This window comes from Onychostruthus taczanowskii, unplaced genomic scaffold (assembly GCF_017590055.1).
Source record: "Onychostruthus taczanowskii isolate IOZ18803 unplaced genomic scaffold, ASM1759005v1 scaffold52, whole genome shotgun sequence".
Lineage (NCBI taxonomy): Eukaryota > Metazoa > Chordata > Aves > Passeriformes > Passeridae > Onychostruthus > Onychostruthus taczanowskii.
The window spans coordinates 1,481,570-1,496,620 of record NW_024502791.1 but is presented as its reverse complement, the minus strand read 5'-3'; the positions used below and the strand labels follow the sequence as shown (position 1 = coordinate 1,496,620).

The 15,051-nt window shown below is 37.7% G+C and overlaps 1 protein-coding gene across 1 annotated transcript in view; it reads left to right on the top strand.

Annotated features, from left to right (window-relative positions):
- CCDC171 (coiled-coil domain containing 171) overlaps positions 1-15,051 on the top strand; it is a 145,273-nt gene that overhangs the window by 103,826 nt on the left and 26,396 nt on the right. Inside the window, 1 exon segment of the mRNA XM_041416474.1 lies at positions 6,533-6,664. Within this exon segment, the coding sequence (XP_041272408.1) occupies positions 6,533-6,664 (132 nt within the window).

Sequence of the window (15,051 nt, the reverse complement as noted above, 5' to 3'; positions counted from 1 at the left end):
CCATCTCAAATGAGTGCTTCTTAATTTCAGTATTTGATGAATGACTTTTGTTTCCCCTCCTAGCAATCTGACTTTCTTGATCCGTGTTCCTAAAGATCAGTTGTGCAGGACATACAGGTGTTAGCACAGCTGGCTTGCTGATGACAACTCTGTCCATATAGCTGTCTAGTGTGTCATCACTCATATTGTTCAGTGTCATTCTGACCTAGCCAAGCTAAAAATGGTACTCCAGCTCAAGAGGGATTTAAAAACCTTCAAAAAGTAAAGATAAGACATTGCCGAATGTCATACCCATGTGCTTAACTGTTTTCAGTTTGGATGTATCTAAGTAACTAATTTCAGGATGTATTTGTCTTTATCTTTTGGTTTTCTTTGCTGATTTTAGGGTGTTTTTTTTTATTTTATTTTGGGGGGTTTTTTTGTTTGTTTGTTTGTTTTTGGTTGATTGAGGTGGGGTTTTTGGAATTTTTTTTTTTGAAGGCTGAATGCTTGTATATAGTTTGCCTTCAGTAAGGAGAAATCCTTGTTTGGAGAATTGCAGAATTATTGAATACATTAACTGTTATTTTCTCCCGACATAGGTTCATTTTCAGCCCAAGGTCACTGAAATCTTTTCATAGGGGATGTATTATAGTGTACATCTTGCGGCTATAGAGAAGCTTAGGTGCCATGGTCAACATTTGGTAAAAACCAACTTTGGATCAAATTAATATCTTATTCAACAGACCATGTAGTGTGTGTATGTAGTAATATGAGAAAGCTTGAATTAATCTTATAGGTAAGTCTGAGATGGTAGTCTGCTCTGAAAATTAATTTCCATAATCTTGACTAGTCCTGAAGGGGGGGAAAAAAAAAAGTAAAAAAAAAAAACCCAGCCAAGCACACCCAAAACATCAGTTTTAAGAGATACACCTCCTTTACACAAACAATGTTACTTACTAATTAATGCTCTCTTAGAAAGCACCTGTGAAATGGCTTGTTTTGTAATTAAATACAAATTTGTACAGCAGAAATCAGAAAGGATAGTCACTGAATCAGTATGCTAATACAGAGATTTTCAGTAGTTATTCTATTGAGGTAAATATTCAGTAAAACTAATTGTGATAATGTATGGCCACCTACACTAAGGTATGTCAAAATGCTATTTAAACCTCCACTATCATCACAAGTCAGACCCTTGGATTTGAGGACGTATTTCTTTCATGAATGAATGTGATCTGATGGCTTTTAATGATGACTCAAACCTAACTGTGATGGCCAGGTAACAAGTATCCATTAAAGTGTTTCCCTTTCTGTCCTATAAGACACTTTTATCTGAGGAAATCACATTGTGATTTGGTGTAGTTTGGTTTTTATCCTTCTCATGAAAAAATAGAAAGGTTTGATGGGGTGTTTTTGCAGTTGAATTGACAAATTTGGTTCCAAATACCATTCCCCACCTCACTGTCTCTCTAATTGTATCTATAATTTTCCAGTTTTTAGGTGCTTGATTTAAAGGTACCCAGTCTTGGGTATCTTTAAAGATACACAGTCTTGTCACAGACTTGTCACAGGCAGTGTCCTGACTTTCGGAGTGGTCCTTGGTTGCTGAACCATCCTGATGGAAAATATTGTATCTGAAATTATATAGGCTCTCATTCAGTAAGATTCATACACTTTTTGTAGTAATTTCCTTACTTTCAGAGCAGACTCAGACTGGTATTAAGAGCAACCAATATTAACAGATTCACTCTATGATCTGACAGGGTGCTGTGGGAGGTACTTCTTTGGATATTACTTGTGCCAAATCCTGCAGCAAATAATTTGGGGTCTGTATTCCCTTAAATGGGTAACACTTAGATTGATCACTGTTTTCTAGACAGCCCAAAGTATATGAATGTATCATGAGGAAAATAATCTGTATCAGCAACTTACTTGAAGAACTACTGTTACCAAGACTGTTCAATATTATTGTTGGTGGAACTTCTTTCCTGTATATTCATTTGTATATTTAATATAGAGTAACAAAACTTTAGCAATTCATGCTAAATATGAAAAAATAGGAAGTTTAATTAAACCTTCATGAAGGTTTAATTCTGTCCAACAATGTATAAAATATTATTCTTAGTTCTATTCTTAGATCATTTGTATAACACTATAACAAAGACTTGCCCATTCAAAGCAGTTACTATGTAACTTATTTCTGTTAAAATGCTTTCCATGGGAAAGGACTGTGTTCGGTAAGTGTGCATGTTTTAAACCTGTGTAATATGGCCCCCACTCTACATGCTGCCCTGGAGGTACAGACACTGCACAGCTAAATCAGCCAGATACTTGCAAGACTGTGGTTAAGACTAAGATTTGCATTCAAACTGCTTTCTTCTACTTAAAAAAGTTCTAAACTCATTTTCGTCTGTTGTATGTCACATGCAGAACACATAGCAGTGTGGTAGAAATCATTTTGCTTGTACTCTTTTAGAATGATTTCTGTATTTGCAGTTCCTGTTATATCAGCAATATGGTGATCTCAGACAAAGAGATTAAATCACTCTTTTCCATTCACTTATCCCCAAATCACTGTAGATCTTGTTCTACTATTTAAAGTGCAGATGATATGCTATTTAAAAAGTAGTAGGAAATTAAAGAAAAAATAAGCCCAAAAGTAAGTATTTTTTTTAATGTAGCATTGGTGAACTTTGAACTGATAAAATATTCTCATATATAGCTTACATTGTGAAGTTTATATCCATAAATAATTTTATTTTATTTCCACCATAAGAAAGCATTGAATTAGGAACAAAATAAAAACTAAAATCTCAGGCTTGTTGTACCAGTCAGATAGCAACTGGAAAAAAACATTAGGATGGGCTGAGCACATTCTAATACCATTTACAACTTCCTAGCATTTAGTACCATGTCTCTATTGGCATAACTGGATACCACATCAAACTGCATAGAAAAACCAAAGTAAGCACCAGAGTGGACTGTAGACTAAACTACTATTATCTTGAGCAACAGAAAATTTTGAAGTTTGTTTTTGGACATGTAGAATTAGCCCATCAAATTCTACACCTTGGTTCAGTCAATAACGTAACTTCAGTTTATTATTCAGTTTCAGCTTTGATCTGAATTAATGAGTACATTATTGATTTTAAATTGAGTGGCTATAGTGTTGTCTTCTTTGTTGCTCTCCTAATTAATTAAAAAGTTAAACACTGTCATAAGTCACTCTTCTCCTTTATTTTAAAATACTATGAGTATTGTGGTAGAGTGTGGATTTGTGATTTTGCCTGTTTTCATATAGAATTTATATATGTCTAAACTGAAAAATGTAATCATATTTAGAAGCATGCTGTCATGATACTTAACTATACTCTGGATAAAATCACTCTTGAAACTTTTCACAATCTCAGCTAAAATTATGTTTACCAAAATCAGAAATGGCCAAAACCTTCACTAACAATGGATAAATATAAATCTATATAATTTTAGAATATAGGCAAATGCAACTGGTTTTAGACATTTTTAATCATTGCAATAAGCCCAATTAGCTGATTGGGTGTTTTAGATATTAACATAAAGCTCTCTAGCCTCAGGAGACCTCTCAGACAAAATGGCCTTGCTTTAGATTTCATGTGTAAGAAAAAAAAGGCATTAAATACAAAAAAGCTCTGAAAATTGCATTTTAAAGCTTAGCTGCTTAGGATGGTTCTTTTGCTTGTTGAGCTTCCAAAAATACCCTCTTTCAAAAAAGAAATTAAATTACCCATTTTATCTTTGCCTCATGGTTCTGTAATGTAAGTTTGTATGTGAGTACTGTTTTTACTTCATTAGAGAATGAGGAAATAAATACAGTTTCCCAACTCCTGTTGTTTTGTTTCTGGATCTCAAAAAGCCAACAGACAGAAGTTATTAAATTAGTTCTTTACTAAGATTTCATAGAGATCTGGTCTTTCTAACATGAGTCCATGCAGGCATGACCATTACAGCTTTCCAGCCCTTGAATAGGTAGGCAGCTTGGAATGTTTTCACTTCTAGTGAAACAATATAGTGATATTTGTACAGCATACACCCAGTCTTTTGTTCTTACAATTTTACCTGAACCCTCATGAGTATTTTTCAAAAAGAAAAGTCTATATTAATTTTCAGTTTCTCAGTATGCATACTGATAATGAGATGTACTCTCTACAATCTAAGTATTTACAAACACAAAAAAGTATTTTGTTTGTTTTGTTTTTAGTTGTGAATCCTCCTATCAAAAATCATACTCTTTAAGAAGCTAATACATACTTTTCTGATGCAGTGGTATTAATGGCATTTGTATACCACAATGCAGCCATTTTAAAAATGGGGTTTATATTTTATTGTTCAGTGAGTGTCAGACCCCAATACTGAGATACAGAGGTTGAAACTAATAGGGTTAAAAGGACTTCTACTGTCTGTATTGTGTATATATTATACCTACATTGCTTATACATTGTTTTTTTCCCCCTAGTATTAGCAATCTGCTTTTGTACTTTGACATAGAGATTTCCCTTGTGAATTTTGTCACAGAAAAAAGAGAATCATCAATATCGCAGTTAAACTTGACTTTCAAAGCTAATAGTATCTCATTTGGGGGCTGAAATTTAATAAATTTTCTTTGATTCTGTTTGAGTTTTTAAACATCAAACAATGAATTGGCCAGGGTGCAGTAAAATATTTAGATCTATTGACTACGGTTCAGAAGGGTAGAAGGCAAAACACTGGTGGTTTGATGTTGATAAATTCTTAGTACCTTAATCCACATTAATGTTTTCTTTTATCTGTGTGCATACTGGCAGCAAAGACACTGAAAAGTTGCTGTGCATATAAGCTATAAAAATGTAAATCAAGTGTGTGCGTGTGTGTGTGCGTGCATGCATGTGTGTGTATTTAAAGCAATGTATTTTGTTATATTCAGCAAGGTTAACATCTGACCAGAATTACACATGCTGACAGAACACTCTAGAGAGTATGTTTGTTCCACAGGACTGTGTATCCTGAACCTAGTGCACTATGTGTGCAAAAAATGTGTAGAGGACCTTTCCTGTTATAAAAATTGCATCATAGTGCATATGTTTGGCAGCCACAGGTATTGACAGGAATTCTTTAGGTCAACTTGGGAAATGTAGGGCTCCCTATTCCCACAGAACAGAGGAACGAATAAAATAAAATCTCTTATTTGTGTCAGTAGATTTGCACATGCTTCTTTCAATCAGAGCAGATTTCAAAGGCCCTGCTATTATTTGAAATCTGTTCACTCATAATCAACATTTTACAAGAATCTAATTTCGTAAGTGGTTACAGAAAAGTAATCTGGGATTTAAAATGAATAGATTTACGTTTTAATTCATGCTCAGTGCATTCTTGTGGGCAAGGCAGCCTCTAAAAATCCCTGAAATTTATTAAAATAGTACTTATTAAATGGTATATCTATTGATTTATATGTATTTAGAATATACCCAGTATATGTTTTAGCATATATGCAGTGTTTTAGTATTAGACTGTGTATTAGGTCATTAGAACAGTAAATTTTTTTCGCAGTACTCACTATTGCTACTGAACAGATGCAGCGTATGGCAAATGAATGGATTTAATCTATCCGTTTGTACTAACATATATTTGTACGTCTGTCTATCCATCTGTATTAGAATATAATCTGACTACTGGGGTCTCCTGGAGGCAGACATTGAAAACGTTGTATTAAATAGAATGAAGAATGGGTGTGTGGCACCCGGTGGCGTGGGCACGCGAGTGCTGTGGCGGCGGCAGGTGCGCGGCCTGTCGCCGCTGCCCGCGGCACGCGCGGCACGTTGCCGCGGCCCCGCGCGCTCCGGCCCNNNCTCGGGCTGAGCGCGAGCGGCTGCCCGCCGCCGCCGCCCGGGGCCGGCCGGGGCCTGCCCGCCCCGCGGAAAGCGCGGCGGGGCCCTTCGTAACACCCCGGGCCGTGTGTCCTGCACCGAGCCCGCAAAAAGCAAGCATTTCTGTCTTCTCCCGTTCTTCCCCCCTTTATTAATTGGAAAGCTACAGGTTAGTTCGTTTTGGGTTATTTGTGGATTATTCATTTTATTCTGATTTTTGACTGAGTTGTTTCCAAATTATCCTTAATCTGGAGGACTGAGAGCAGACAGAACTCACATGCCAGCTACTCACTGATGTGATCACATGAACTTTTTAATTTCACAGTTCATGTTTGCTTCAGTTAGAAGTACAATTACTGTTTATTTTCTTACGAGGTTTTTGCAGGCGACAGATCTGTAAAAGGTATACACCAGCTGGGCTACAGAGCCCTTAGTGTCTTTTCGTCTCATTTCAGACCAGGGAAAGATGCTTTTTCTTCTTAACATTCTCTCCCAGCACTCTGAATTAGAGATTTATTTGCAACGAAAAATCAATTAGTCCTAAATTTATTCATGGATTTCAGGTCCAGCGATCAATGCAAGTCCACTCAGTGGGCTCAAGGGGACCCAGTTCATCCCAGTTAATGTGTCTGAAGGGGAATTACCATTGATGCTGGTTTTTTTCCCTTTAGGTCAGAGATCAGGCCTTGCTGCTGTGTACTGCAGCAGCCACGAATGACTTCACCCTGGAGCTACCCAAACTGCATCTGGAGACCTTTTCAGAGGAAGGGCTGAAGGGCAGGCCAGAGGCTGCAGCATTTCAGGTTAGAGTCTAAAATAATCCTGTTTCTTGTTTTCATTTTTTGCAACTGAGAACAAGAAACTAGACTGCTCTGAATGTGTGGAGAAGAAAATGCTTCAAAACTATGTAGTCAACAGTTGAAAGAGAAATAATTTTCATATATACTGTTGGATGTGGTATTTCAGAGATGATGTGAACTTTTAATTTTGCAGGTACAATGTTAAATAACTGACAAGGATATCACCATGGAAAACCACAAATTCTATATTTGAAAATGAATGTCACTCTATCCCACCCCCCCTTTCCTCTGCCTAATTTAAGCAAGACAAGTAGAAATTAAAAATGGGGAGGGGGGGAAAGACAAGATTTTTATGCTGCTACTTGGTCAGTATCAAGTTTTTTCTTATTTCAGTTTTAGAATTAACAGTGATTTTTAGCACTTTAGCAATTTAGAAGAAAATGCTATTTGTAATACTTTCGTATAGGAGCTGTTTTGTTTATGTAGGTTTAAATATTTATGTGTTTCAAAATACTAATTTTATTAGGAGGAAACTGGGGAAAAGAAGAGAAATTAACTAAAAATGCACACTTCTTTGGCTGTGAAAATGGATTCTGTGCAATGCCTCCTTATTGTTTCTAAGTTTGTTATGTTTTCTTCTATACAAACTATACCTTAGTCTTTATAGCTGTGCAGAATACATTATTGTAAAAAGCAGAATATTTCATTTTCCCAGTGAGTGAGCAAAAGGCAGAGTGAATACGTATTTCTTTCATTGTGCTCTTCTATCTGAATCAGAGTAAAGGTAGTCAAGTAAAGTCCAAGGATATTAGGAAATGAAAATATTGCAAAATGTGTATACTTTTCTGTAGCAACCTTTTAAAATTTATTGTAGATTTTCAGTTCTTGACGCAGTATATAATTGCAGGAACAGCGTCACAACACCAAACATTCAAGAAAGGTGGATGCTGAACTGGAAATTTCTCACTGTTGCCCTTTTGCACGCATTTCTTTCAATATGAAAAATATTTAAATTATGTGTGTATTATAATGTTTCCATAATAAAGTAGTAATATGTAACACTGTGAGATTCCTGTGCACCTTAGAAAGCACAGCTGTACATCTCTGGCAGAGGGTAGGTTGCAAATGCTTCCCCATACAGTGATGATCACTTTTAAAGCTGCACAAAAAGCTCCACAGGTGCATCTTTATTCTAAGAAGCTGTCATAGAAATCACCAGCTTTTAAATGCCACTCTTCTAATTTAGAAGCCTGTTTGGTGGTACCTGCTTCTATTTTTTTGTCTCATCCCAACTTCCACACTTTTTTGACCTTCCAATGATTGTAGAAGCATTTCCAAGATAGTCTATTCTGTCATTATTTCTAAGAACAGAAACAGAAGTATAAAAAGTTGCATTTCACATTTGAACAGAGTACTTACTCATGCTATAGCTAGCTCATAGTAATGTATGTGCTGCACTGGTAGTGCAGTGATGTAAACGTACTTTTTGTTTACCTGACAGCTTCAGTTACACTTGGTTACTCTGTGCATACACAAACAGCTCCAATCGTTCAGTTTGTATCGCTGTGAGGTTTCTTTCCTCCTTCCCTTTATCCTTTTCCCTTTCACTTCTCTTCCTTCCTCTTCTCTCCCTATCTCTAGTTACATAGTGCTTTTTTGATAACTTTCTAAGCACACTGTAAAGATTTTCTTATGAATTTTTCCTTTTGTAGCTGGTAGTAAGCTACTTGATGTTAATTCCATGCAAAACTACATTAAGAGCAATCCTGTCATTTTGAATTGAAGTAAACTGTGAGAAACCACTTTATGGACACTTCTCTTTAAAATCTGTGGAATTGTTTGCCTGCATGTTCTCTAGAACTGCTATAGTTAGTCTGTGATAGGTACAGCTCAGTTAAAGGTCTTATTATCTACAAGTGTTAGACATCAGGATTTTTTTCCCCAAATTTAAATTTATTGGTATTTGATGGTATATTTTTAAAAATTGCATGAAAAATTAAGATTTTAAATTAGGCAGTGTGATAGGGATGAAGCACTGGCTATCAGAACTGTTGAGTACTGACAGAAGATGACATTGTACTATTTTTTTCATTCATCCAGTTTGTAGTAGGTGGCTGAGATCAGTAATTAATTACATATCCATTGGTCTGAGTGTATCACTTCTTCATCGTATGGAAGTGGCATGCATCTTTTAAAGAATTGTACCCTCTAGTTTCGACCTCAAGGTAATGAAATGAAATTTTTTGAGACACCATTCTGTATATCTTCTCCAAAGTCTGCACTTTATGAAATGGCTCCTAAATTGCAAAGTTACGTAGTACGTTGAAATGTTAAGTTATTCAACAAGCATATCCTTGCACAAAGCATCTTCTAAAGCCCCATGCAAGTAGTGAAAGTATGACTTAATTTGTAGGTATTTGTTAAATTCCTGAGGACTGCAGGAGAATTACTATAGTAGTTCAAAAATGTCACTTCAGTTGGATAAAAAATGAAAAAGGTGTAATATCTCTAAGATTAAAATATGATTGCTATAGCTTTGAAAAAGTCTCACCTGGTTTTAATTGCTGTGAAGAATGTTATGTCACAAAATTGTGCTATTCGTTATTTAAGTTTGAAAGTGGAAAATTATAGTATTGTTTTGAAGCACCTGGAACACAATGAACACAGCATTTAAGGTGTGCTGTTCTGACCATGCCCTGACGTTCATACTGGAGACAAAAAGTGGAACCATATGTGAAGCCTCCTATTAATACAGGATATAGGGTTCAACAGGCAACTAAAATGACATGGTATTGACAAATTAACCAGTAGAGGTTATCAGCTCTTTATAAAATACCAAGTTCAATTGTATTACATCTTTAGAATGAGGATAAAGTTACTTAATAATCTTAAGACTCTCTTCTTTTTTGGCTCACAGAAGAAGTGGGCATTCAGAAAACTAATTCTGAATTGTCTCAAGTACTTTTACATCAAATATGTAATTGATCCTAATGCCAAACATTTTTACCTAAAAACAAATCATAAAGCCCCCAAATAAATCCAGTGAGATTTAAATGTTCATGTATAAATAATTAAGCATTGGTACATTATCAATTTAGGTTTCTTCTGTTTGGAGAGACAGACAGAGGAGAGTTGAAACTGGTATGAAAGAAACTTCTTGAAGCAATTTTAGGTACTTCAGACACATATGTTAATATTATGTTTTAAAAGAATTATAGTTGGTTTGCGCTAAAATGACTTCTAAATATTTATCAGCATGATCCAACCTATCTGAAGACATGACTTCAGATATTAGTTGAACACAGAAAAGAAACCAGAAAAGGATCTGGGAGTGCTGGTTAACAGTGGCTTCACATGAGCCAGCTGTGCCCAGGATGCCACTGGCCAAGAAGGCCAGTGGCATCCTGGCGTAGATCAGCAATAGCATGGCCAGCAGGAGCAGGGCAGGGATTGTCCCCCTGTATTCAGCACTGGTGGAGGCCACACCTCAAGTGCTGTGTCCAGTTCTGGGCCCCTCCCTCACTCACTATGGGACAGACATTGAGGGGCTGGAGTATGTCCAGAGAAGGGCAACAGAGCTGGGGAAGGGTCTGGAGCACAAGTCCTGTGAGGAGCGGCTGGAGGAGCTGGTGTTGTTTAGCTCGGAGAAAAGGAGGCTCAGGGGACACCTGTCCTGGTTTAAAGGACAGGTGTCTGCCAAGGAAGGTGGGAACCTCCCTTGGAATGGAAAATGTAACCCCCTTCCCTCCAAATTATTACAACTTTGAAATGCTGGGACTTTCAGGCAAAGATACAGGAAAAGGCATAACAGTTCTTGATGACAATATATATGTATATATATAACAAGACAAACAAACAAACAAGAGCTCCGGCATGAACACCAGCCAGAGCCTGAACCCGCTCCCAGCCCTCTCTGGGCCGCAGGAGCCTTCCCTGTTGGTGCAGTTCCGGTTGCAGCCAGCAGGGGCGCTGCTGGCTCCCGGCAGGCAGGGCAGTGCGGTGACACCCGCAGCTGCAGGGGGCGCTGTGGCGCGAGTCTGGCCGCTTCCCTCATGTGGGCAATGGCGGGCAGGCCGGCAGAAAGGGGCTTCCTTTACAAACCCCCAGCGGCAGCCAAGCCCAGTGCCCCTCTGGATGGCAAAATGGACTGCAGCAGGACCCTCGCAGCAGCCGGCTGGAACAGTACCGGGGGTGTGGCTAACAAAGGGTAGCAAAGACTCCAGAGCCGTGGCAGGAGCTGCAGGAGTCCTGGTGAACACGGGGTGTCAGGCTCAAATGCAGCAAAAAACCCGAAGCAGCGGCAGAAAACAGCAGAGCTGGGCAGCAGCAGACGGGTCGCTGTAGGCAGCTGCCACAAGCCGCCAGGAGAGTCTCCCTCCAGGAAAGGATGGGATCCCCATCCCAGTGAGGCTGGGTGTTGGAAAGGTCCCAGTTCAACAGCTGCCCTTGAGAGCAGATGCTCACCCATGATAAGGAGATGTAGTGAAAGACAAAAGGTCTGCAGTGGCAGCGAATCCTCTGGCCTAACAGCCTGCCACCAAAACCACACCTGTATGTTCAGATCCTGGGAGGGAGAGAGCGGGACTGAGGCATGGGCCCAGCCCCTCATCCCCAGCCAAAATCTTGTGGTATCTCTGCACTTCCCAAGAGAAAGCCCCTCAGTCAAGAGACAGCAGCAAACTGCACCCTTCCTTTTCCTCCTCCTCCCAGCCACATTCTTTATCTCTTAACTATTCTCATTAACATCTCTTAGGCAACAAATGGGAGAAAATTTCGTTAGAGAAATAAAAAACCAAAAAGATCCTAACCTCCAACACCTCATTGCTCTCCACAGCTACCTGAAAGGAGGTTGTAGTCAGGTTGTAGTCAGTCTCTTCTCCCAGGCAACTAGCAACAGGACAAGAGGACATAGGCTCCAACTATGCCTGTGGAGTTTCATGTCGGACATCAGAAAGGTAGTAAGGCAATATGGTGGAGTCACTATCCTTGGAGGTGTTCAAGGAACAGCTGGATGTGGTTTGTTGGTGTGGTGGTGTTCGGTCAAGGGTTGATGATCTTGGAGATCTTTTCCGGCAATAACAGTTCTGTGATTCTCTCCTCCAGGTGGGTTTGAGATAGAAAAGACTTTGTCTTGCCTGTCTCTGCCTACCTCTGTTTTTGTCTCTGCCATATGCTCTCGTGCTCTGCTGCCTGTCCATGTGTGCTGTCTGCACACTCCCCATTGCACGCGTGCCCTCCTGGCTGTGCGCTTGCTGCTGTGTGCACACTGACCGTGTGCACCCACCCTCTGGTGCATTTGCTCTCCCCCTCCCTGTGTGCCTGCTCTCTCTGCACTACAGATTCTTGAGCTTTACTTCAGTCAGTCTCTGCTGTCTTTCTTACTCTGAATCAATCTTTCTGTCCCTCCTGTCCCTCTGCCTCTCCCTTCCACCTGCCCCATCTTGCTTCCTCTGTCTTCAGCATGTATCCATCTGTTCATGCAGGTTTAGGAAGTTCACATGGAATTCATATGTATTTTGCTGTTTGTACTCAGGTGTTTTGAGGTGTTTTAGGTAATTTAAAATGAAAAGTGCAGTAGTAAAATGAAGGCTTATAGTTTAAAAGTAATATAGTCAAGTACTGACATATCTTCAGTGTTAGCATATAAGCATTATAAATTTACGAAGGAGGTTCTTGCCATTTATGCATTCATGCATGATTTAGTCAAGCATTATCTAATTGTGCTGTAGGTCCACTTTTTCTAATTAATTGGACAAACATAAATGTAGTTTTAGGAGCTTCCTAATTTGTATTTATTTTCACTTGTTTATTAATTTTAGATTTATGCTTGATAGATTAGATGGTGAAAGATATGCATAATTCTGCTGATAATTTTCCTCAAAATAATAAACACTTTCTCATTTCTGTGTTCACTTGTCAATAAAAAAGTTCTTACCAAATTGAGGAAGCAAGTGATTTCAAAGGTAACATTATAATTCTGTCATCAGGTCTTATCCTGTGCATAGGGCTTGTCTTTCAAACATAAATCAGTTCTGGTAAGAGGACTTAATGAGATGAATCAATCGTAGAGCAGCTGCTTAGAAACAGTATTACTAGTATTTTAAATCTTGTACTTCTGTTTTAAAGTTTTTTTTTTTCTTTTATTAACATGGCCATTTAAAAAAAAATTCTCTTAATACTTCAGAAAGAAGAAATGGTGTCTAGAGTTTTAAAGATGCATCATACACACTCTTGTCATGTTTTATTTTTACTTACATTTATTACTTTTATTTTTACACTGTTTCACCAGGGAAGGAACTATCAATTGAATTATAGAGGCCAGAATGCTGCCTCCTCTGGTATCAGATTGCTGTTTCTTGTCAGGTAAAACTGGGTCTTTATTGTCTGGGAGTTAAGCAGCTGCTATCAACAGCAGCTGGGCTGCCCTTCCACTTCCAAAAGAGCTACTTTCTTCTTCTGCTCTCCAGAAGGACTACTTTCATACCTAGTGTCAAAATATAGTGCTTCTGGACTGACCACAAGCCTGTCTAAAACATACTGTGTAAGGAGAAAGGTGATTCTTTATTACTCTACTGCTACTTTACACTTGCATTTTGAGTAGAAATACTCATAAATAAGTAAATGTTTCAAAAGCATTAGAGTGGGGTGACACCTCTTGCAAACCTGACCTTTTGCAAATTCAGTCTATCAAATATAAAGTTGGTGTAGGACTGAAAACTCTCTTTGTGCCTGTTACACTACTAACTCTTATCAGTAAGAGCGCTATCAGTTTTGTAAAAATTTTGCAGCTAAGGTGATGATGATCTTGAATGCCAAAGTTAGTATATAAGCATTTAACCTTTCAGTAACCTTTCTCAATGGAAGTTTTACTTTTTTTGGCCTTATGAAGCAATCATGTCTTTGTCCACTTAGACTTTTTAATATATTTATATCTGTTACATGTGGGTGATGTCTAAGGAATTATCTGTGCTAATATGCAAGAAAGCTCTTCAAGAACTGTATAAAATAGAATCTTAATTAACTAAGTTTATTTATTTAGTTTTGCTTCTGCTTGTAATCCTGGGATTTTTTTTTTCACCTGGTTACCAAGGTGTTGCATGTTGTAGCAGGAGGCATCTTTCCTGTTTGCTACCTTCTCACTTTCTTGCCTACTCACTACCCTTTCATGAGAAAAATTACTCTAGAGTCATGGTGATCTCACTCAGTCTATAAAAGCAGACTCCTAATAGCTGTAACTAAAAAATAAAGCATCATTTAATTACAGACTATACCAAATATAGTTCGCACAGCACCTTGTTAGGCAGATATTTTTACTTCAGAAATGCTGTCTTTCAGAACTGCATGGGTTTATCTGTGCACACCATCTTCAGAAAAAAAAGTAGTTTTCACAGACAGCAACAGTGTAAATTTTTGACTATTTTTTAGAGAGTGTCTACTGTGTACCATTGCAATGCAGACATGGTGAAAACCATGGATGATTGGAATTGTCTGGAGTCTTACATTTTTTGTACTGGGTCTTTTAATTTCAAAAACTAAAAAAATGCTGAGCAAGTGAGCCTAAGCAATAGAACTTAAAAGACAATAGACTATATTACACAAATGTTTAAGTTGCAGAAACAGAATCAGATTATCTTCTAGTCTTATATTAAAAATAAAAACCTTCTTGCTGAAATGCTGAGACTTTTGTTTAGTCTTTTTTTTTTTACTTAACTGCTTAGAAGTCCATTATTATAAAACGTATGTCTCCTTGTTATTCTTATCAATTGCTTACAGAGTAAGAAATAATTATTAAATATTGCACTATATTTAAAATTAATTATTTAAAAATTAAAAAAAAATAATTATTAAATATTGCACTAACAAGAATTTTGTAATGGAATCATGGGAGACATTTCTGCCCAGATACTGCATTTTGGTACACCTTGTAGTTAAAAACCTGGAAGAGGAAGGGTTATCTACAACTTGAGTGAGTTTATTATGGCGTAGTGATTTGCTGATTGATTTCATTTGCTGTCAGTTAAGGCTCTCTTAATGTCAAGCTTTCTTTGCATAATGCCTTGAAATAAAGATTGATGAAGACTTTTCAGATTGATGCTGCTTATATAAACTGACCCTGATTTGCCCTTCTGCATGACAGTATAAGTGACAGCATTTACACAAAAATATAGCAATGAATATGCAACTTAAAGATTAAGAAAAATACACTAAACCTTTCTGAATATAAAACTAGGCATAAAAAACAGGCTGTTCTCTTATTTCCACACCTGTGATGTATTGAAGTATACTGGGGTAGCATCCCAAATGCTATACAACTGAGGTAAAATTTAAAGAGGATAAGTTTTGAAAGGATTAAAAGCTAAACTGTTTTGTTTTACCAGATTCTAACAATT